General features: G+C 40.7%; 1 protein-coding gene across 1 annotated transcript in view; it reads right to left on the reverse strand.

Annotated features, from left to right (window-relative positions):
- Nucleotides 1–25,249, reverse strand: part of osbpl10a (oxysterol binding protein-like 10a) — a 119,530-nt gene that overhangs the window by 81,751 nt on the left and 12,530 nt on the right. The window contains exons 2-3 of the mRNA XM_033637445.2: nt 20,220–20,395; nt 3,731–3,810 (exon numbers count right to left, since the gene is read on the reverse strand). Coding sequence (XP_033493336.2) covers nt 3,731–3,810; nt 20,220–20,395 — 256 coding nt within the window. The remainder of the gene's footprint in view (nt 1–3,730; nt 3,811–20,219; nt 20,396–25,249) is intronic.

The raw sequence follows: 25,249 nt of genomic DNA on the forward strand, positions 1-25,249 counted from the left end.
ACTGACATTAATGTATGGATGAGTAAAAACTTTATAAAGCTAAATGAGGACAAAACTGAGATTCTTTTAATCTGACAAAACGCAGCAAGGGAAAAACTGCACTCAATGTGTGGTGGCCTTAGCAAGCACATTAAAACTGATGTACTAATCTGGGAGTGATTTTATATGCTGATTTGAATTTTAATTCTCATTTTAACAGGGTCATTAAAACATCCTTTTATCATCTTCGAAGCATGTTTCTCTTAATGGAAATGTTTTGGACCATTGTAGTGGTTTGCCCTCATCGGCCAGCGGAAGAAACACCTCTCAATTCAATAAAATCCAATACAACAAAACCTCTTTTGTACAACCTTAAATTGACCACAGGGTTGAATCAAGGCCTGTCTGACACTGTTAATAAAAGCAAAACTTTATGAGTTTCAAGCTAGGTTAATAGCAGTCAGTTGTATTGACAATGATAAACAGATACATGAATGTAACATTTCACAACACTGTAAAGTTCACTATAATTTTTTGACTGTTGACCGGACCAACTGTTGACAAGTAAACATCAGTGTTGTGGAATCAGTCACCAAATGAGCTTCAGAAGTTAGAAACTCAGCTCAAAACATGTTACAACATCCCAATATCAGCGTCTTCACAACGTTCATGTACAAAATCTACTCTAGTTAAATACCCACATCCTGAACTGCCACTGTTTTACCAATACCTGTTTGACTCTGAAGAAGACGCAGTAGCGTCGAAACGTCAGTCTGTTTGCACCTTATTAAAAGCTCTGCAATTTTATCAAGTGCTCCAGCCTCCTTTCCTGCTGTGAGCACCGATCCAGTTTTATTTTTGGCTGAAGCACAAGAGTGCCTTTCTTTTATCAATCCATGATATTAAAAAAAAGAAAGGTTGTGGATAGAGGTAGTTACTATTGCACCCACCACAGTAATCTTTCAGCAGTGAGCCCACAGAGACATGAAGATGACAGTGAAACCAGGGATGGTTAGCAGGAGGAGAAGTGCTGCCACATTTCCCATAATCTCTAAGTCTTCTGTCAATGGAGGTGCTAAAAATATTCTCGAATTAGACGAGCAGGAGAAGTTACCCATGGCACGTGGAAGCTGAGCTCTGCAAAGTGTTTCCATTGTGGATTTTTACATCTTCTACATTCTGACACTTATTTCTCAGTACTAAATGCACCCGTCCGCACTTCTGCTGCATCTTTTTCATACCTTTCCTCACTTGTTGACTATTTTTACTAAATTAAGCGTGATTTATTTTCATTCTTGATTTATTTGATTGTTTCTTTTTGGAGTGTGGTTCTTGGTTGGAAAACAAAAAGACAGATTTAATTAATTAGGAGGCATCACTTGAAGTCTGCAGAGACTTGGCATTTATTTGGATGACATTTATTAAGGTCTGCAACTGTGGATTCGCTCTCCCTGATTGTGCTCATGGGAAGAGAGTGAAGGGGAGTCAGAAAATGAAAGCAACCTCTAAATAACACAGGAAAGAACTTGTGATGCATACAGTGTATTGAGACCAAAATCCCCCAGTTGAGTTGACTCAGTGCTGCTGCTTTCATGTTGAAATATTTGAAAATTTGAACATCTGTTCGATTTGTTTCATCTTAATGAGGTTAATTTGCCAGAGTACCTGGCAGTGAATCCAGTATCAGCTCTCTGAAATGTTAAATTCACCGTCTAGTATATGCTTTTATTAAGTTTTATCACATCTGTTAAGCAAATAAAGCTACAAGCTGCTGCAAGATTTCATAGCAGATACACATCATTTTAGTGGGCCACTGACATTTTCTAAAATAATTTATAAATCCATTACTAACTTTTGGCATTCATAGTAAATTATGATGCAGTGCTTTATGACTACACCTATAAACACACATAATGCTTTCTGATGCACTATTTCAAAGGTCATAAAACATTATAGATGTGACTTATGATGAATTATAAGCATTGAGGTTCTTATGGATGCTCTTGACTAGTTTGAAACTAGAGGCTGACTGATGGGGTTTAACATACATAATGACCACCTATATACATCTATACACACATCAACAATCAGCTGTATTAAGGACTCACAGTATGGTATAATAGTCTAGGCAGTATCATAAGTTAACATTGTATGTGTTAAGTAAAGAGAAGTACAAACTGATGCATTTAAAATACTGCATACTTCATCATAACTGTTCACTGTTGGTGGAAAGTAAAGTGTAGGCCTAATGCATTTTTATGCATTTAAAAGAATCAATGCACCAAAATATGGTCCCTTCTGACCTCAAAAGTGCAAGATGGCAACGGCCTAAATGCCAAACTTGCAATCCACCAACCAGTGGGTGACATCACAGAAGCTACGTCCATTGTTTTATACAATCTATGAGTTCAATCAACCAAAAAACTGGAGGCAACGAGTATTAGTCAATCACAGCAACATAGTATGTGTCAGTGGGGTCGTAACGGTATGAGATTTCTACAGTACGATAAGCAAATCAGAAAATATTGTAGTTTCATGGTATGATGGCAAACAGTATTACACAATTGATAATATCATTATCAGTTACAATGGCCAGTAATGGAATGAAAACAGATGTTTTTATTAGAGGTATGCGTAAAAAGTCTGACAGGAAGTCGAGGAGGAAAGGAGATGGGCGCGCAGGAGATTCTCTGTCAAGTTGCACTTTTTCGTCAATACCGTAGATAGTGTATCATACATGGTATGATGACCGTCAATTTTTCTGTCACAGTTAACCATGAAACCAGTAACCTTACGAGCCAATCACAGAAACGCAAGGTGGGACCCAGCGGAGCATGCTTGGGGATAAAATAAATAATGCTAACTGTCCATCATGCTACTGTGTCGATTCTCTTGGTGTTCCACTTCAAACCAAGTGACGAAAGGAACAGCATACATTCAACAGTTGCACTCCTGAGTTATGTAACGTCACAGGCTACTCAGAAATGTACAGAAAATGAAGGAAAGCATACAAAGTTATCCCTGTCTACATTTAAATACCAACCTTTTCTCAAAGTACTGCAGGTTCTGTGGTGCTGGAATATTACATCTGCTGCCTGCAGTGCACCATGGGAGCATCAACTGACACACGTCAAATGATCCGTGCGAGTTATCACTTTCAGTGTGTTTGAGCCTTAAATCTCTAGTTGTTAATACTTATGTTAGGACTAGGCTTAGACATGTGCTGGTTGGGGCAGATTGCATCAGCGGGAGGCTGCTGCAAGACTTCATAGAGAAAACAAGTAATTTTAGCAGACCGAGATGATGAGAATGACGTGAGGAGAAAGAAAGCTGGTAGAGAACTCGAGGGGGAATGTTAAATGAGACTCGTGGGAGATGATGCCATTTGAATTGAAAAATGACGCAGAAAGAAATATCTGTCACCTTTAGACTCATTAAAAAAGCCAGTGGACTAAAAGCAGAAAAGAAAGAAAGGGCAGGATTTTTAGGGACTGTACAGAGGGTTTTCAACCGACTGACAAACTGTTGAACTCGTGAACCTGACCAGAGTTTACTGGAAAGGGAAACTTGTCACATTTATAAACAGAGGCACAGGGGAACAGGAATCTCGAGGGAAATGTCGAGGCTTTCCGCTCACTTCTCTTCTTGAAGAGCACGTGGCAAGAGCTTGGACCAGAGTCATGTTTACAACTCAGTTACTGTGAGTGTGTGTGTGTGTGCGTGTGCGTGTGTGTGTGTGTGTGTGTTTTACCTTGGCACTGCTGTCAGAGTGGCGCCTGGCACACGCTTGGAGCTGACTGATCCAGAACTGCTGCTCCTTGGCGTCGGAGGCTACAAAGACACACAGAACAAAAACACATTAATAAAATTACAAGCCTTAACTTCCTTTACACACACACAAGACACTGAGAATCACCAATAAACCGTTACATGAGTTCACAGTCGGGTCAATATGCAGTTACAAGAAAGTCATCTCCCTTAAAGTGTCTCTACATCTGCAGCATCCAATTTTTGTTATTATTGTACTGCGACTTCCATTTCCGCAGATGAACTTAAAATTATTTCCAAAGGTTTATGCAGAGCAGTAAACATAAGCTGGACGAACCAGATGCCAGTTATCACAAGATCATTTTAAAATTCAAAGCTTATTCAGTGTGATCACACATACTTTGCTGGTCAAAATTCACCAAAGTTGAACTTCACGTGAGCTGAAGATGTAAATATGCTTTGCCACCGCAAGCAAATGTTTTATTCACCCCTCTGCTTCTACTGTATGGACGTGAACAAGAGGCAAATATTTGCCAGTGTTTTTAGCCAACAATAAAAACCAGAATTACTACTCCACCATTGTGTGCCTCCGCTCACCAGTCAAGTTTCTCTTACAGTTTACATCCATGTCCGTGGACACATCCACCACCCGGCAGCACTGACGATCAATATAACCGCCACAGTGTTAAGGTGGACACCCAATATTAGTGTCCGTAATTCAGTATGTGACCAAATGTCTTCCCTTCTGTTTCTGAGTTATGGTGTTGAATAATGACCAGAGAAGTGTATTGGCAAAATATCATGATGTCACAGTGAAGCTGACTTTTGAACTTTTCAATATGAAAGTCTTCACTTCATCATTTTATCCTACTAGACATTTGTGTGAAGGTTTGTCATAATTAACACAAGAATTCTTGAGTTATGGCCAAAAAAGTGTTTTGTGAGTCAGTTTATTGTTGAGTCCAAGTGGATGTTTGTGCCAAAGAGAAGAAATTCCCTCGAGGCGTCCTTGAGTTGTTGCGTTCACAAGAATGGGACGGATGGATGGAAAAATGGAAAAATAGAAAAATGTCAAAACTAGAAAGAAATGCTTGTTTTTTTTTCCAGAGCCCATGTTAATGTCCTGAAATATCCAGTAGTGTCTGATCAACAGTCCAAAACCAAAAGATATTCAGTTTACAATGATATTAAATAGAAAAAGCAGCAAATCCTTACATTTGAGAAGCTGAAAGCAGAGAGTAATAGGAATTCTTGCTTTATCAATAACCAATCAATTGATTTTTACTCATCATTCAGGCCCTGGTCTGGTCAAAATATCAAGGATGATAACTGTAAATACAAAACTTCATATCTGTTGCAGCCTACTGTAAATATTTCTTTAGCTCAAACATCATCAGGCTCAACTGGTTTGAACTGACACAGCGCAAAACTGTTTTGACCCCAAACATGGTTAACTCAGATGAAACATGGCGTGATGGGAGGCAGACACACACACACATATAGCATTTAGGGCAGGTTGTGGTGGGTGTTTGAGGCTTCAAGTGTGGTTTCATTTCCTTTTTATAAAGGGCAGCCTCTCTAGCCAACAGCTATTTTAAGCACTGAAGTTGCATTTAGTGTAAGTCAGACACAAGATCAATGTTTCATTTGTCCCAAAATAGAGACATGAGTGCATAAGGCACAAAGAGAAACTGAGAACAGAGAGATGCACACTTATGACATGAGAGGAATAATTCGAGACTGGTGAGACTGGTATTGATCTTCTCATCTAACTCCATAAATGTTGAACCACTTGTTTAAATGCATTTTAATTGCAGAGTGCATTAAATTATCAGGGAAACAGCATAATCATAACAGAACAGGTTTTAAGGTGAAATTAATGAATTCTTTTTTCAATTTACATGAATACTTAGCCCACAAAATCATCATTTATATATATCAGTAACTCGTCCCGTGTTAGGCTGAATTTGTAAAGAAAACTTTGTTTTTCTCACGTACCATCACGTTAAACAAAAAAATCCAAAAAAGGCAGATATTCTTGATTAATTAAAGTAAAATTGGACCATATTTAACGACAACAAAACTATATCAAAACATCTCTTTACAAACTCTCACGTGACTCGTGCAGTATAAATAATAATAAGTTTATCCAGTTGTATGCTCGGTGTTTCCCAAACATGTATTTTCACTAAAACCTTGCAGTTTAAAGGTCCAGTGTGCAGGATTTATGGGCATGTATTAGCAGAAAAGGTATATAATATTCATTACTATGTTTTCATGAGTTTTTAATCACCTGAAAATAATAAATGTTGTATTTTAATTACCTTACAACAAGCCATTTATATCTACATTTGGAGCGGGCCCTCTTCCATGGAGTCTGCCATGTTGTTCTACAGTAGCCCAGAATGGACAAATCAAGCTAAGGCATCATGTGGTTGGCTGTGTGTGTGTGTGTGTGTGTGTGTGTGTGTGTGTGTGTGTGTGTGTGCGTGTGCGTGTGCATGTGTGTGTGTGTATCAGTCTGTCTGCAGCAAATCTCACAAACTACTGGACCAATCAGCCTAATATTTTTTCTAGCTAGGGCCATTCACATTTTCGCATCTGTAGTTTCACTGTAGTTCTCCACATTCGCTAGATGCCACTGAATCCTACACAGTGAACTTTTAAAACACTTCCACATGAACAGTCTCATGCATGGATGAGTAGTGCACCTGGGTAAGCGCGTGCATTCGAACTCTGTTCATAGGAATAGACAAGCAGAGTGCCCAGGTGCACTACACTTGTGAGCAAGTGTTTTCAATAGTAAGGTTTTAGTGAAAATGCATGTGTTTGGGAAGTACTGCACATACGACTGGATACAAGAGACTTGGATTATACTGCAGGAGTTGTGTGAGAGTTTTACAAATGTTTGGATATAGTTTTGCTGTTGTGAAATGCAGCACATGCATAAAACTACATAAAAACAAGATAGTAAAAAAATAATAAGAGGAAGAAGAAATGTGTCAGAGGAGGTCAAGAAGCCACATGCTTATGCAGCCCGACCTCACCTTATCTTAACAAGAAAAACAAACAATAACCAAAAACAGGAGAAAAGTAAACAGAAGAACTTCACATTATATGGAAAAATACTAGAAAAGATAAATGACAACAAGAAGCACACTGAGCAGAAAAAGTAACCAGTCAGTGAACAATAATCCAATAAAAAACAGGAAATACATAGAACACAATGCAGAGAGAAGAATACGCCAAGAAATAATTAAACATCATGAATCTGAGGGAGTACTGGCCATGTTTCATTTTGTAAAGAGGAAGGAAGGTGAAGCTAATCAACCTGTCTGGTATTATATGAATGAATTTTGGAATTACATTTACAGAAATTGCTAAATAATGATGGTAAAGAAGAAGGTAAGAACATACATTTATATATAAACACATATCTAAAGATGAAAAGTGATCTAGAATATTACTGGTTTTTCTTCGTTTACTGTGGAGGCACATTAGAAAAACAAAGTTTTCTTCCCAAATTCAACGTAACACGGTGTGAGTTATTGATACACAATTAATAATTTGGGTATTCCTTTAATAAGTGACTTCCTTAAGCTGTGCTGTAAAGAGATCAGTGAGGATAACCTGTTGGATGTCAGTGATCTCATCTGTAGCCAAATGATTATTCAACTTGCCGACTGTCTACCTGGCCATGTGACCCTGTTACCTCCTGAATGATGTCCCGAGGGCTGTGCATCACACCTGAACCTCTTCATTTTCTCCTCTACGCCAAATTGAACATTCAGTATGCGAGAGACAGCAGCGATTCATTTGGCTGATTTGCGGGCAGCACAGGAAGCAGCTTGATACTCTCTGCATGCTTGTGGTTTTCCCCCCTGGCACAGAGACAATACACTCTGTTATCTGAACACAAATAGCCAGTTGAAGCCCAGACTTGCTGACTAACACAGCGAGCCGCAGCCCTTCCAGTTGAAGGAGACGCTGACTGTCTGCTTGTGTCGACCCGCTCCAGGTCAGACTTGAAAATAATATCCTTCTGATCCCATTTCACTGACTAATTATTGGAGAACAATGTCTTTGATGGGTCTGATGACAGTGAGTTCAGGCTGTAGGTCAATCCCAGCTGGAGCACCAGCAGGAGAAAAGAGTAGCAAATGATTTAAAGATGGCAGATGATTGCGCCTGATTTCAGATTATTATGCAAATTGTCACAACTGGTGATTACGTGCTTCTTTTTACTTTGCACTTAGCATTTCCTACTGAAATAAACAAAAGAACACCACTCTAATCTGCATTAACCCTCCGGTCCCCCTTATAAAAAAATCACACGTCCCCTTCGGGACGTTTTTCGTCCTTGTTGAAAAACAACCATAAAAATATTAAATATTGCCATTTGTGTATTTTAGGTCTGATTTAGGAGTGGCTTTAAAATTTCAAAATATCACCAAAAATAAGGTTTCTGACCAAATGTCATGCTATATGCATGAACACAGCCAAAGTTATCAAAAAATAAAAACTGAAAAATGACTGAAAAGGACATTTTCCGTCTGAGGGGGACTGGAGGGTTAAGAAAAAATGTCCTTCAAATCAACACTTTTAAAAAAGTCGCCTAAAACAAACATCTCTGTCGGCAACAACAGTGAAGGTGTGCAATCAGTGCACCTGAGCACATCATTGTTTGAGGGTACACTTGATTCTCTAACACTGTGTGATCAGTGAAAAGGTGAATACTGGCACTCAAAAGTCCCAAAAACTCACCTCAGGGGACATGTCGGCCAATCACAGGTCATTTCAGAGGAAAGACGTTCCTACTGGCTGTTCTACAAATGCAGCCACACATGCACATCCCTTCAGTAAAAGGCTAATTCAATGGTGGAGAATCCTAGGAGAGAGTTAGCTGCTATTCCAGCTTTGACATCAACTGCCTACACTACAAAGCAACCCAAAAAAAGACAGTCTTATCAAAAAGAAAGTCTAAAAGGGAGTCTGACAATAAATGAAATAATAATTAGCGTTTTAGAGATGGACAGTAAAATGTTGCTATCAGTTTAACCTTCTGCTAACCAGAGCTAAAGGCTTACAGCTGTGGCTTCAAGTTCATATTTATGTAGCTAACATTAGCGAGAGCCTCGAATCACAGTTTGTGATCCGCCTCACTCCCCGCTGCTACAAACCACATCGTCAAGAGGAGAGCAGGCAGCAGCTCCAAAGACGGACCCCCAGTTAGTGGCCACAGCAAACCAAATCCAGGTTAGACTCCATGTTGCCAACGGCAACCAGCCTGCAGTGACACCCAGCACTGGGAGGCAGAACATGATTACCACTTTTATCACTGTTTGCTATTTGTGAGATGAATAAACATATACACATGCAGGAAAGCATTTCACACTGCGACTTCAGTTACTTGTTGGACGTATAACCAAGAATAAATGGTCGATTCAGCGATACTGGAGAAAGACTAATGATAAAAAACCCAGCAACCAAACAAATACACCCCTCTCATAACTGCTCCTTCAGATGTTGCATTTTACCATCCCTCTCGCTCCCACTGCCTCTGTCTTTATACATCAATGGCCTTTCCTGTGTCCTCTGCACCAACACCAACTGTTGCTGATTGGCTGGAATAGTGCTGTGTGGCTCATAAGGGTGAAAATGGTAAATAGACTGCACTTGTATAGGGCATTTCTAGTCTTCCAACCTGTCAAAGTGCTTTTCACACCCATTTACACATTGGTGGCCGAGGCTACCATACATGGTGCCACCTGCTGCTCATTAACCATTCACACGCTCTCACACACCGATGGAACAGCCATCAGGAGCAATATGGGTTTCAGTATATTACCCAACATTTCAATGTACTTTGATATGCAGACTGGAGGAGCCGGGAGTCGTGCCATCGGTCATCCAGTTAGTGGATGACCTGCTCTACCTCCTGTGCCACAGCCGTAGCAGGTATAGCAATACACAAAATGCATGGTTCAGTTTTTACCTCAGCTTTTGGATCTAATTTTTTTAAAAAGTAAACAATTAACTATAGCTAATTGACCAGAATTCTTACTGCTACAGTTAAGAGACTCTGACCTGTTCACTTCATACAGGGCAAGCACAATGGAGTTATTAAAACGCACACATGAAGGCACCCTGTTTGTCTCATTCCACCAATCAACACCCAGGTGATGCTGTCTTAACTGAAATGTTAAATGCTGCCTTGAAACGAGATGACAGCTCAACAGGCTGCACCTGCAGCAGTCACAGGGCTGTGTATGAATCCCAGAATTTATTTGTTGAGGAGATACCTGCTGAATTTGACAGATGTGTATTGGATTAGAATCGCACACCGCATCTTCAATGCTTTTGAGGGGAAACTGTGTCGGCGTGTGTCCTCATTTTAGGTGAAATTTTTCATCATGTGCTGTACAACCTTATTTGTTTAAAGCCCAATGAACCCTTTTATCCACTCTTGTTTAAACTCTTAAAGTCAGACATCTTGCATTTTTCAGTTTTTTTCTTCTGATTTTCATCACACTGAAAAAAAAACCCCAGCTTTTACACAAGGAAATGATTGCAGCACTCTTGGTGACTGGATAACGAGGATGGATAGCTTCATTTGATTTCAAAGGAATAACATCACCACTGAAATGAAACTTTTAAATCCTCAGTTGAGTGTTAAGTGTTTCTTTGACATGCTGATGGAAGGTTTTTCAACATTTGAAGAATTCAATTTGCACTTGTCAATCACTCACGCCTCCAACACCTGCCGCAGCCATGAGAACTATAAAAGGCCTCTATATGTGAAGAGACAACTCTGAGAAAATGAGACATTCACAAGAAACTCCTGATAAGTGCAGCATTTGAGAAGCACTCTCGCAGTGGGAGTGGCTGCTCGCTTCTCCGAGGAGAACAGAGGATTCACACAGAAACACCTGTGCCGAGCTGTCTGTCTGCAAAAAGTACCAACCTTCTCCACTTATTCCTCGTTGTCATCATCCACAGAACTCACCCGCTCCAAAGGGGCCACTTACCCAGAGAGTGAGCAAGAGTCTAAATCAGATATTTTTCTCCGTGATGTGCACAAGCCTTGCTGTGATTAAAGATAATTAGTTGCCTGCACTGAGCAGAGCAGTGCAGTGAGCTATGCTAATATGCACCTGTTTGCATGCTGACGTGAGAGATATAGACACAGCTCAGCTGAGAGCAGGACCTGCTGTTCTCATTCAGGGAGAATACTATGAGACTGATGAAAATTTCAAAGCTGGTTTTGTGTCAGAAGAGGTGCAGACTTAGAAGTGGCATGCTGGCAGCTCTATTTATGTGATGAATGCACGAGGTAGGTGCTCGAAACCGAGGGGACTAACAACGACATGAGGAGCTGATCCGTCTGCCCATTTAACATGAGCAACAATAGACACTCGCACTGGTCTGTGTGTCTTATTTAAATGTCAATACCCATCGCACAGAAAATGATATCCGAACACTACTGAGAGAAGGAGAGAGGAAAAACCTCCCTCTCAGTCAATCATAGCGCAACCATCATCAGACTAATTACACCCATTTTAATTACAGCATGGCGAAAGATGTTATTGGTTATGATAATGGTAAGTCTGGGGATTAATGCTCAGACCGGCAGTTAGATCTGATTAAAGCGCTGGGAGATATTATGAGCGGGGCACTTTAAAGGAATATTTCAAGAAAATGGACAAGCTGAAGGAGACGAGAGAGGTTAGTAGAGTGGGCCAGCAATTACAGCAGCCAGCCTGTCCTCATCAAAATGGCATCCCTGTAATTATTCATCCTATATTATATGCTAAGAGACAATTTGTTGTAATTTCAGGTTTAACATCACGTTTAATTGGGTTTTAATGGCTTTTATTCACTCGTGATTCAGACTGCTTCACCTCACGTTTGTTGTGCTGAGCAGTTCATTTTAATCTGTTATGCAGTGTAGTAAAGGGGACCTGAATGTCATATTTAAGCAGCAGTGTACTTAACTCTACTGGTATCTTTCCCCTTTAGAAGGAAGAGTGCACGAACCCAGTGAGGAAAGCAGAGCCTGAAACTTACAATATTTGCTGATGGCACAAAGAAATATGATTTCAATTCAATTCGGGGTTGTGCGACTGTTATGAGACGATATCAGTAAATATCTTTGTTGTCTTCTTTGCTTCTTAAGATTGTCTGCCTGGCATTGGGCTGATAGAAAGTTTTAGAAGGAGCTGCACTTGGACGTAAATGGTGACGTAGACGACCGTGGAAATTTCAAAATAAAGGTGCATCGATGTTGTCTCTCCTGGATCATTGATGATTGACTCAATATATTGATCCATATAAATGTATCAATGCAAATCTGCAACCTATGAAGCTGAAAAATGAAACCAGTGTGGAAATGCCAAAAACTGCAGTTCCTCTAATGGCCACATGAGGCTGGTTCCAGAAGCCTGTCAATTCCCATAGACATCAATGTTATAATGCCAAAATTTACAGTACAAATAAACAGCCGGGTACAAAAAACGGTTTTGGTCTCAAAAAAAAAACAAAACAAAAAAAAAGACAGCAACCAAAGCAGCCAAAATGATGAACTCAAGGTTTCAAAATGTGAGTCCAAAAACCAATGGGTGACATCACGTTAGATGCATCCATTGATATATATCGGGGGGACATGTGTTGCCGGTGTGTCCTTGTATCAGTCTGTGCCCCCTTTCTAAACTTTGGATGCTTTTGCAGTTCCATGAACACATCGTCGGTGGGACTGTGGAATTAGAGCTGTTTAGGTGAGATCGATAAATGACAGGAGCAGCTGTTTGTCAATGAAAGCAAACTTAAAACCCAGCGCACTGAAGGTAGAGTTTCACTTTTACTGTACCTGGTGTTCTGCTGCTTCATCTGTATCCTCCATCTGTGGAGCAAATAATAACTGAATGGCATACTGTATGTATCCTAACAGCACATCTAATGAACGACCCAAAAATAGAAAATCAAACCGTGGCGGCAGATGTTTCAATAAATGAATGTGCGGGAAACCCTGTATACAGTCTATTATTGTTACACTCCTAGTCTGAAAGTCAACTGTTGCTATTGACTTAATAAATAGAAAATTGCAAGAATTATTTGTAAATTAAATGAATTTTTGTTCTTGAATGGTGGCACCCTAAAAGACTAACACAGATGTAATATAATGGCAATGATTAGAGTCTGGTTCTCTTGTTATTTTGTCTTGGGAATAAAGGAAAAAACACTTTTTGGAGGACATCGTTGGATGTGATTTTTCTAATCTGGAAAATGTAAAAAATGTTTTTTTCTGATGTTTATGGAGAGCAGACACAGTTTGTGCTCTGTTACTGATGGAATTTAATTGTAGTAAAGTGTGTCTAAAGTAAAGACTCAGTTACAAATGAATATGCTGACATTAAAAAACAACTAGAGAGTCTGCTCATAATTGTGAAGTCTTGGGAAATGTGCTTTTTAGCTTTCCTTCAGAGAGTTAGATGAGAAGATTGATGCCGCTGTCTGTAAGTTACTTGTTAATTTGCCAGCAGCTGAATAGCTTAGCTTTGCATAAAGACTGGAAGCAAAACAACCACTCACCCCCCATGAAATCTTAGTTTTACATTTCTGTTTTAAATACAAATGAAACAAATGAGATACAAAAACTATTCTAAGATAACCATCTACTGACATACAGCACAGACATAAAAGTGGTGTCAGACTTCTGATTTAACTCTCAACAACAAGTCAAAATATAACAATACTTGACATATTCTGACAGATCTGTAGTGAAGAATGCACTCAGAAGGGTTATAATACTCAGTCATAGAGACAGGTTTCTGCATCAAATACTGCAATATTTGTTATTATGATGCGCAATGAAGATTGTGTCAGGCATCTTAATCAGCCAGTTAAAAAGCTGAACATAACCTGACCCTCTCATTGGCCGACTGTCTTACTGAGACATCGTATGATAAATAGCTCAATTTGCCATCTGGGCATTCACACATGATTAAATTCTCACTGCTATTTACTTCTGCTCAACAGCCATACACGAGGACCTACAGTCTCCCCACATCCCATAATATAATACTTCCTTTATATTACACTGCTTTAGGTAATTACTCTTCTGTTTAGAGCTGGAGAAAACCGTCAGGCTACTTTACAGCTGTGTTAGATGACACGTCGTTCCCCGATGGATCGAATTAGTACGGCTATACCTGATTCAAAATTATGTCGGTTGAATCAGATTCGGCCGTTTAATACAAACATTTAACAATTGCTTTTTTCCCATTTAAAGTTATAAAGTTTGAACGGGGCTCACGGCTCATGTAACATAGGACGCATTCACACTGGCACTATTTGGTCCACTTTAAATGAACCCTGGTCCACTTCCACAGATAGTTTGGTTCGTTTGGAGTGATGTGAACGCTCATTTGAACTCTGGTGTGGACCAAACAAGCGAACCCTGGTCCGCTTGAAAACAGGGGGTCTCGGTTCACTTGCAAGTGAACCCTGGTGCGGTTCGTTTAGAGTGGGAAATGCAAAGGGACCATCCAGCGAACCAAAGAGAGGAAGTGATGTAGAGCGCAGTGCATTTTGGGTAGAAAAAAAACAAAGCCACAAGCGTGGACCGGGAGAAGCAGAGGTAAAAAAAGAAGAAGTTAGAAAATGTCTCGTGGGCAGACATGGAGTAGTGAGGAGGTGCAGGCGCTTATTGACATATGGTCAGAGGACTATATATCACAGTTGCTTGTGGCTACCCACAATGGATCACGTTTTCGCTCCTGGCAAATCAATGAGCTGGGTTTTCTTCTTCCTCATTCCTTTTTTCTTTTCTGGTCAGTGGACGTTGTGGGCAATACCGCCCCCAAACGAGCAGCTTTTGTAATTGTGTAATGTTGTCCAGGCAGTTTGGTCCGCTTTAAACAGTGTAGTGTGAAAGTGAACCGAACATAATGAAGGTGTGAAATTTTTTGGCATTCCCCGCCCAATCAAACCAAGTCCCCTGGACTATCCTGGTGTGAATGTGCCCGTAGTGAACAAGCTAACAGAGCTAAGGATGGATCGGAAATTGTGTAACAACCTTTTTTCTGACACCGGATATCAAACAACAGCCAGAGACTGTGTCATATTTAGTTGCTGTGAGCTGTAAATTCACCACTTCCAAGGAGAAAAGAGGAGATAGTGTTATCTCCGAGCCTTACGGTAGAAAGTTTCGCCTCCTCTGGGCTGATGCATCGATAATTGGCTTTCAAGTCCAGCACACTCCAACGCACTCTGAACCAGCACGCCCCTTCCCCCCAGGTCACTCCGTTGACTGCGAGCTAACCCCCATTAACACTGTTAGCTCGGTCAGTACTGTTGCCATTGTCAGCACTGCACTGTTCGCTGCCAAAACGTTAGCTAAGCCACGTCCATGTTTGTTTGTGAGGTGAGACTATGAATGTCATATACTGCAAAGTGAAAAGTAATTTCTGTATCTACCCTGTGATTCCACCAAGTTTAACAAAAATCAGGCCAGCAGTTTTTCCGTAATCCTGCTGACAAACGACGAACGCACAAACCAGGCTAACTACATCACTCTCTTTGGCGGAAGTAATATAACCAGCTAATTTGTTAGAACCAGAAATTGTATTTGAGTTGGGGGACGTCTTTTCTGCCCTGAGGAGTATCTGCAGGTTTCCTCAGAAGCTGCATTCAGTCCCAAAAACTGAGATGCAAAATCTGATTCACCAACTACTGCTTGTAAAGCTGAAATGCTTTAAGTAGTCTTTTGTTAGTAAATTTCGAAATGCCCTCGCTTCAAGGGTAGGTACAGATTCTGCATACCCAGTATCTTCTTACAGCAGTTTGTGACAAGGAAAATTTGTGCAGATCCCTCTTCAGAAAAAAGTGATCAACACAAGAATAAAGGTGGCATTTAAAGCTTCACACAGACCAATGGTGAGATGATACGCAGCTTACAATTACTGTAAAATGACTCCAGACTGAACCTTGAAGTTACTCTTTTCCACCCTCGAGGTGGGCTTTCAGGAATTCCAATGGTAACAAACATTAGATCTGAAGCGTACCGGCTAATCTTAATCACCAACTGTTGAGGACGTACATGTGAGCCTCTTTGTACCCTGCTGCTGGAGCAAATTGAGGTTTCTGAGTACAAGTGCTGATATTCAACTGCAATTATTTTCAGAGGATGACTTTAAAAAGCTGTTTTTTGGTGTTTTGCTGGTCAAAACAGGCCTCCTGTTTGTTGAGCTGAGCTGTATCAAAAGATTGCTTTTCTCGCTCAATGACTTTCTTGATAATTCTCGAGTCTCACTGAGGCATTTGGAATGGAAACACTGCCTGCGAGCTACTCAGCCCAACTTCTTCTCCTCTGTTGGATCATTGTTTCCTCTTAGCTCAATACACATGGATCACTGAGTTATTCAGGGAATATAGGCCAAGTTATTCTGATATCCTCCCCCTCGAGAGTGTAAGGGGACATTCCAGCGGCTCAAGTGGAGCAACAGTAAAAAGGAGCTTCTCTCGCTTCAGTGGATACAGGTCACTGAAAGCAAAGGCCGTCAACACAGCGACCGGCTACAGGCTCTTTGTCTGGCACTGGGTCTTAAAGCGATATTTCACTTTGGTGTAGATTTAGTACTTTATACTCACTATGCAATGTTTTTCACAGAACTGTATCTGTATGAGGGAAGCGTGTCCTAATTACTTGGACAATAAAAAAGCAAGCACCTCACAAAAGGTATTCAATTTATATTGAAGTCAGGGCTGCCATTATATTAATCAGAGATCATAGATTATTCATTTTTCCTCTTGAAAGTAGCTGCACTTTCATTATTTGGCCTCTTAAAATGAATTTACAATTTATAGTTTTACAGGTTACATACTTCTAATCTTTTTTAGCCAGTTGGAATGACAAGACTATATTCCATCGTGTGCTAGTATAATGACAGTTAAGCTGAATAAATTCAAATTAACTGATTAACCACTTGGTCAGTGAAATGCCGATCACAGCCCACAACCCAAAATCTTGAAATAGCTTATTTTCAGAGCAACTTAAAAAACATCCCGGCAGCTTTAAAGGTATACTTACAGGATTTTCCTAAAAGACAATGTATAGACTCATAAAAATGATACCCCCTGAATTAGGCCTGAAACAATAACTACTTCTGGTGGGCGATATACTGCCCCAGAAATAATTGCACCACTATTTTGACACAATTCATTTTATAACACTTGTATAAAGGATGTAAAGCTTAGTGAAGCTCTGGGAGCACCACAGTTACCTCCATAATCCTGCTGGTGTGCTGCAGTTGGCTCCCGGGGTTTGGACAGCCCGGCAGTTTGCTGGTGGTGGCAAGCTAACGACTGTCAGAAATCTACCTCCCCAATGCCAAAAGTGCAAGGGTGTTTTCTGATTTTCTACTTATTTTGCCATGTTCTGGACATTCCTGAGCATGTAGAGACCAGGTGCCAGATCACGAGCAGAACGTATCCAAGATGAAGGTACAAAAATTGTATACACAACACAGGAAAAAAACACAACACAAAACACCAAGCAGACAAAGCTCGCTCTAAAACAAGAGTGTATCTAGGGTCGGCTTTCACTGTCACTTTCACTTGCAATGCTGATTATAAACATTAACCTACATTTCCCGCATGGTATACCTTTAAATCTGAATTAATTGATAATTAGTCATTTGGAGTGGTGTTTCCGGCCACCTGATGAATGCAAATCCAATATTCACTCTCTTTTTTTCTGTGTTTTTGGTCTCTAACAATTCCTGAAGGAGATACCTTATATGACTCTTTAGCTGCTAAATGCTCCACCATGTTTACCAGCTAGAATCTAACTGTGTCTGTCTGACGGTGCTGAGCAGGTAGTGGATTAGTGGTACAGTGGATTTATCAGAGCTTTTTCCATCGAAAAAAAATGAGATGTTGATCTATTTCTGTAGCGTTTTCACAAAGAACAGAGGCCTACTGTAACTGAGAACAAGACCATAGCCCCTTTTCACACTGTCTGTTAAAAGCGGGATTGTATTCCACCTGTATGAAAGGTATGAAAATGAAAAACGGGGTGACAGAGTTGTTCCGCCATTAAGCCAGCAGTGAAGTAGTGACAAAGCCGCACCCTGGCTGCCTGCTGTGTGTGAGTGGAGAGCAGGGGGGCGGGGCTGTTGTTTCAGTGACACACACACACACACACACACACACACACACACAACAGCGCATACACCACCTCAAGCTCGTAGCCTACCTTTAGATAGATAACGATGGCGGCGAGAGACAAACGGTCAAAAGTGTGGCTTTAAATTACAAGAGTTGATGCAGACACAGCGCGCTGTCACAAGTGTGACAAATGTTTTGTGTGTAAGGGCGGCAACACTAGCAATTTGTCAAAACACCTTGCGAAACTGCATCATATTCAGACAGAAAGATGTACAGTGTTTGACTGCCCTAGCACAGCTAGTTCATCTACGTCCAGTCCAGGTTTGTAACATTATGCTAGCAGCCAACACGTGGAGTTAATTAGCTATTTTGCGACCCTATTTACTACATAGGGTTTCAGATTTGGGATTTTATTTGTGTATTTTTCAGATACTTCTAAATACATGAATATAACCTTAATTATAGCCTGGGCTGGGTGTGTGGGATTTCCCCCCCTCTGTTCTATATATCCATAGTGATTAATGTTACATCACCATATAAAATACCTAGAATACCTAACATACTAGAATACCTAATATTTTTACTTGTAGGCTAGATTTGTTTATATATGCTACAGTGATTTGTTTTCCACAGAGCTTTACGGTGCGAGCATTTTACTGCATTTGCGACTAAAAATAGTGTTGTGCAAGTAAAAGAAATCATTCAGGAGCACGCTGTGTGAGTACAGATTTCAACCAGCAGCAGAATCCTGCCGGTTATGGGTTGAACGGGGGTCACAGACACAGACAGGAATACGTATTCCTGTCAAATACGGCAGCCATAGTGCTCTGTGGCACAAGATAACGGCTTACCGGCGACGGAGAAGCCTGGCTCCAGGTCCAATATTTTCCTCTTTGTTGATGTCATGACTGTCCAGAAATACCTGAACAGCCAAGCCATGGCAGCACACAGGTATGTGGCGTGTCAGAGGAGAAACGAGCCGTTCACATTTCTCTCTTTGTGGCAGGTAACGGTCCACAAACCTCACCACACTTTAGGGACTGTTCTTAACTTGTCAGGGGAGGAGGGTGGCTGGTTGATTTTTATTTTATTTATTTATTTTATTTTGATCCCCCCTATGTTAATCACTTATTGATGCTGTTTTTGAAGTATGAATAAGTCAATAAGTAATTTATTCCTTTGAAATATCATTGATGTATTATAGAAAAGTGATTTATCTTTTTATAAATGACAAAAGGCACATCTGCCTCATTTTTGCTGTGGTATAGTGATACTACTCAGAACTGTGATACTTTCACTGGTATCGTACCGTGGGTCCCAATTTTGGTACCATGACAACACTATTATTTTATGTATTTTACATTTCAAGTTGTAAAAAGTAAAATGTTTTGTTAAAAAACTATTTTGCATAATGAGAATTGAGAAAATAAAGCAATTTATGATCTTAATTTTTCCTTCCTCAAAAAGTATCGATAAGAGTACCGTTAAAATACCAGATCGATAAGCAGTACTGTTAAGAGTAGTAGTACCGTTAAAATCTTAACGATACCCATCCCTAGACAGTACAGGTGTGACATTTTCTCACCACCGCGAGATAGCAGTTAGCAGCTGTTAGCAGCTAATTAAAGAAGAGGAAGAAAAGCAAGTGAAAATGTCCACAGATTGGGGAGACAGTGAGGTCTGGGAGCTCCCTACCTCTGAGCAGAGGAAGAGCTCAACCATCATATAACAGGGATGGTAAATGATTGTTAATTCCATGTTAATGCCATTTTGATTGTTTGGAAAGCGCTGCCCTACACATATATGTCATACTAGAGGCGGACGCTGTTGTGTAGTATATCATGCCCATCTAAAATCACACACTGGGGCAGAATTATGCTGGCATAATTTGGTTCTATGTAAGGCAGCATAGTGAAGGAACTTCATTTTGGCAATACTGCAGAATCTCTGAGTAGAAAAAGCTTATGAGAGCAGCGCCAGTGAATCAAAACAGTGAAGCTGAAGGCCGTAAAAAAACAACACAATGAGCTAAAGGATGCTACACGTGGTTTTATCCATTGCTCAACTTAAAAGATATATAGGAGCATGTTTAAGAGTAAAACGCTGCAGCTTTTATTCTATCAAGTGCTTCCCATTATGTGTCCAGTGCATCCATAAATACTGAAAAACAGAAAAAATTCATTCACAACACCCCAGTGTGTACACACACTGTACACCAGGAGACATAAAACATAAAACACATTCACTCCACTCAGTGTTTGTACTTTGCCATATACGGGCAGCCTGAGGCTGGCATGAGGTCATACCTCTGAGTTTGTATAGTTCCCCATTGACAGAGTTTACGATGAACATGTGCGGAGCCTCATCACTCGGGGTTACCGAGGCACCAATCAGGGGGAGGGACCCCCGGGGCTTCTGGCTCTTCCCATGCTCGTTGACAAAATACTGCAGCTGTCCCAGCTCCGGGTCCAACACAAAGTACCTACGACGTGAGAAAAACAAAGACACAGAGTTAAGAAAGTAATGGCCCAGAGCGAAAGAAGAGGGAGAGGGAAAAAGAAGAAGCACCATTAACGTCATCATCATTTTGTTTTATGCTCTCATTATCGCAGCTTGTTTACTGGTGAAACTTTATTTGATATTCATGCCGCGCAAACTTTTTCAGTCTGTGTGTGTGAGAGAGTAAGAAAGTGAGGAGAGCGATGAATGAGGGTGAGATGAAGCAAAAGAGAGCTGCTGTAAAAACACACAGCACCCGTCAAATTTCTCACCTCCCATGCAACGACGCCTGCAGGATATTATTTACCACAGCTCTCTTCACCCAAGATTTGTTAAAAATATCCCTCCATGCACATTAAGGCCTGCATTCACCAACACCAAGTCGGCAGCTCAATTCCAAATTACTCAAGGTAGCAATTAGTGCGGTCATCTCAAGCAGAAGCCACAGCTCGAGGCGTGGAAATTAAACCCCACATTTTCCCACTTTGTGATTAATGAATCACATTCAATCACTGTGTAATTGAATCTCTGTCTCGCTCATCGCCGGCTGGAAGATTCAACGCCAGACAGACACATAAAGAGATGCAGGCACATTTAATTTCCTGTTGCCAGTGAGGATTGTGTATGACATTCAAGAAACTTTCCTGTCTGCTTTGCTTAGTATCTGGTCCTGCAGTTCAACGCAGGCCAGTGCAGCACTGGGTGGCTTTGGCTGACCTTTTGATATTTGTGTACAACGTTGTGAGGTAACAGCAGCATCTTTGTGCTGTCTCCTGCTCCGTGTATTGCCCTCTTCTCCCTGAGATTCTCCATGATCACAATCAATGTTCTCTTTCCTTCTGCCGATTACAGAAGCTGCAGTATTGATCAAGCTGTTACCAAGAAGCAGCACTCTCAACAGGGATACAGCTGTTGCTTCTTCATAGAGCCATGTCATGGTTGAATGTGATGGTTGAAATTATCACCTGTCCACTCCAATATCCCTCAGGTGCTGATTTTTAATAGGTGTCATAGATTTCAAAGAGCAGCTACAGTTCATGTCAATCTGCCCTTCACACATACCACAGCAACTTATTTTTTTATGTGCAATATCAAAAGACTTATTTTCATAGGGTCAGAGTCAAACATATACTTTTATCATCAGCCAAGTAGTTTCTAAAGTCTTTGATTAACTTGCGCTTCCTTAAAGCCAAAAGTGACCTCCTCAAGATCCTTGTTCTGTCCGCTCATCAATCTGATTTTCTAACATTATACTGTTCATAATATTAGACAAAGAAAAGCAGCAAATTTGCCCAACTGAGAGATGCGATTAACAAAAACTGTTACATATTAATATTGGATTAGCTAATTCACTAATTGACTAATGGTGTCAGAAACATATCTAATGTCTGGGTCCAATTTACCCTGGAAATCCAGAGTTCTCGCTAGAGCACAGTTTGAATTTGCTCAGTGAGTCACTTTGGCAATCAGTAATGATGCTCATTACCCATGCCCTTGGAGCCGAGCTGCACCAATCACATTGGTGTATCTGATATAGGCGGGCCAGAGGGGAGCTAAACAGATGACGACAGTGCTGCAACGGCGAAGTCCGGAATCAGTCAGTAAATTGCAAGATGGCTACAGATGAACACCAGTTGTTTGAAACGGCTTTGGCCGCTACAATGAACAAGTTAGACTTGGCTTTTTCTTTAAAAGAGGAACAGAAGACGGCACTCAAGTCTTTCCTTTGCAAGAAGGACGTTTTTACTGTTTTGCCGACCGGATACGGCAAGAATCTAATCTACCAGTTAGCTCCGCTGGTAGCGCTCTGGATACATCACCCCGTGTGTTGTTCTGATTGGTCGTAGTGTTATCCAACTGCATGCAGTGATATTTACAAATGCATGCTTGGTGCCGCCCCTCGAGTTGGGCCATTTGCATTACTCATGGCCAGACCCTAAATCTTTCTAGATTTGGATCTGGATTTCCAGGCTAGGTCCAGTTAATAAATGTTTTGGTATTTTTTTTGATTGATGTGTATAGTTGTCGAACATGACTCAACCGCCTCTACTCCAACAGATCAGCAAACTTTCTGTTGCTGCAGTTACACAGGTTAGACATTACACACAACGCTTAAGAACTGTCTCTAGAAGGACCGAACTGGTCAGTTTGATATTCAAGAATAGGAATAGCAATGTAAATGTAAATTAATTCATCAACAGAAAACAAGCACAATTTGAAATCTATTAAACAACCAGGCTTCAGTTTGTCAATCAAAGCAACTTATGGTGAACATGAGAAATATCAGCCATCTTTCTGTCACTGCCGTTAACATTACATAAATTAGAGGCAGCACTGATGGACCGTCTCTAAACTGCTCTGCCCAGGTTCATTTCACTGTCTGCCGGGATAGCATGAGCTAACACAGCTGCAACAAGCAACAACAAACTGTTAAAACAGTCCCTACAAAGTCACACTTCCACCAAAACCGCTCGCCTCTTTTGTTATCCATTAATAACCAGTGGATAACGTAGGTCATGCGATGCTAACAGTAGGCTAAGCCCTGTCACTGTGTGTGTGGGTGGACTCACCAACCGGGGCACAGAGTTCACGTTCGGCAGTGGTGTCCTAGTGGTGGGGAGGCAGACTGACGACAGGGTGTGCCTCACTCATGATTAATAGAGAAAGACAAAGGAAGAGGGAGCGGGGATCAAGGACAGGCCAAGCAAGTCAATATGTTGTGCGTAGCTCTACAATGCAATAAGATTATACCCATTTTACCGAAGAACTACCCAACAAATATGAAAAAAGTCGAATATCAGGTCCAGACCTGATGAAAGCACTGCTTTGGGCTAACAGAGCTGCTAACATCACTGTAGACTGTTGGCCATGTTTTTGATGAATCATTTACTGGAGGTCATAAAATAAAAATGTCATGGAACTAAATTCCCAGGTTCCCAGAGCCCCTGGTGACATCTTGAAATTGTTTGTTTAGACCAACATTGCAAAACACAAATATATTACATCTGAAATAACATAACAAAGTGATTAATCAACTAATTGTCTTAGCACTAAACATATCAAATATTTGTAATAACATTAAAAATCCCATCATGAATGGCTTATATGCAAACAATAAGAGGACAAAAGAACTCTGTTACTGCATCCTTCACACCGGGCATTTTCCCATGAACCCTCCAGAGGTCCCCTGAAAGGATGCAGTGAACACTGCTCTCTGAAAATTGATCCCCTCTCCTTCCAGGAGAGCTGGTGATTTATGTCGACCACAGCCAACCAGGGAACGATGTGCCTGCATCAGGTTTTATTCAGCCGTCTCTTTCTCTCTCTCTCTCTCTCTCTCTCACACACACACACTGTTACTTTAGATGAAGTCTTATCCTGTGTTCAGTCAGCAGAGTGGAGGCTTTTACCGTTGACCCCTTAAGGCAAGTCCTGCCTTTGCAGCTAAACCACAATGCAGACCTTTAACATGATGGATGGTGCTGGATAACAAACCCTGGGCTTTACATTCAGCCTCTCGCATCACAGCAGAACTGATAATGTCCGACCTGCAGTGAACTTTTCACCTTTGGAGGCGGGAGGCTGCAGCAAACTGGGCCAAATGAAAGATAACGATAGGACAGTGATCTAACATTTGCAGCTGTGTTACTGCACTTGTTACGCTGCATACTTTGATTTTAAAGCCTTTACTGGAGAAATGTCTTTTTCGGGCATGTAGAGCTCTAAATTTAACTTCAGTTGCTTTCCTAATTTTTCATCAAAGACTATCCCCACAAGCTCTGAAATGTAATCACTCACCCACTCAAGAGGAGACATCTGTAACAACACACAGCTTTCCGATACTGATCCTTTTTTTATTTCTGCTGATATCACTCAAATAAACTGCCACCATAACAATAACAACACTGTTAAAAGAGCTTAGTCAAGCACATCTATCCACATCCACAGAAACACTGTCGTTTCCTAATGCAGGAAACAGCTTGTCAGCAGAATTTGCATCTCCTCTTTGCTCTATGGCAGTTAATTCTTAAAAACGCTCAATGGGAGCGTCAGATGGGGAGGAAGCCAGTAAATCAGCCTTGTTATTGGCAGGAAATGTGAGTTATAGTTGTTCAGTAATGAAATATGTAGCGTTGTAGTGTCAGAGGGGTTATGTAAAGCCAGCATTATCACGTACTGTCATGGGAGAATCTTAAAGCTGCAGCAAATGATTTTTAACCACTAGGAGGCAGAAAAACTCCAAAGCAAACTTGATGCTGGTCGTTTCACCTGCCACTCATTTTATTTGGATTCCTTGCAGTTTTGAACTGGGCATGTAGCATACACTTTTTTATGCATATTTAATGGAAACAGCTTCCTGTATGTAGCAGCTGTCAGACATGTATACCTTTAGGTTAAACTATGGCAATTAAACATGACGGTTTTATGCCTGAATAAGCACCCTGGTCACTTTTAACAAGGTTGTATCGAGTAACATACTCCCAAATTACTTTCAACCTGACACAAGTCTGAATTGAATGAACATGCAAAGAGAAAGAAAAACATATAACTGCCATCTAAGATCACTGCAATAAATTTAGTGTATCAATCTTCATCACTAATGCACAAAAAATGAAATCAGTTGAATAAAGCCTGACAGAGACGATTTAGAGATGCTGAGGTGACTCTTACCAGACCAGATCAGTCTATAAAACGCTCTGTCAATCAGTTCTTGTTTACGTACAGGTGAGCGGAATATTAACATAAAAGACATCTATGTCTGTCTGACAAAAAGCAACCACTTTAACAGGTAAATGAAGTCAGCAATTAAATGTCTGAAAAGGGCCTTTCAGCTGCA

Source organism: Epinephelus lanceolatus, chromosome 16 (genome assembly GCF_041903045.1).
Source record: "Epinephelus lanceolatus isolate andai-2023 chromosome 16, ASM4190304v1, whole genome shotgun sequence".
In the NCBI taxonomy this organism is placed as follows: Eukaryota; Metazoa; Chordata; class Actinopteri; order Perciformes; family Serranidae; genus Epinephelus; species Epinephelus lanceolatus.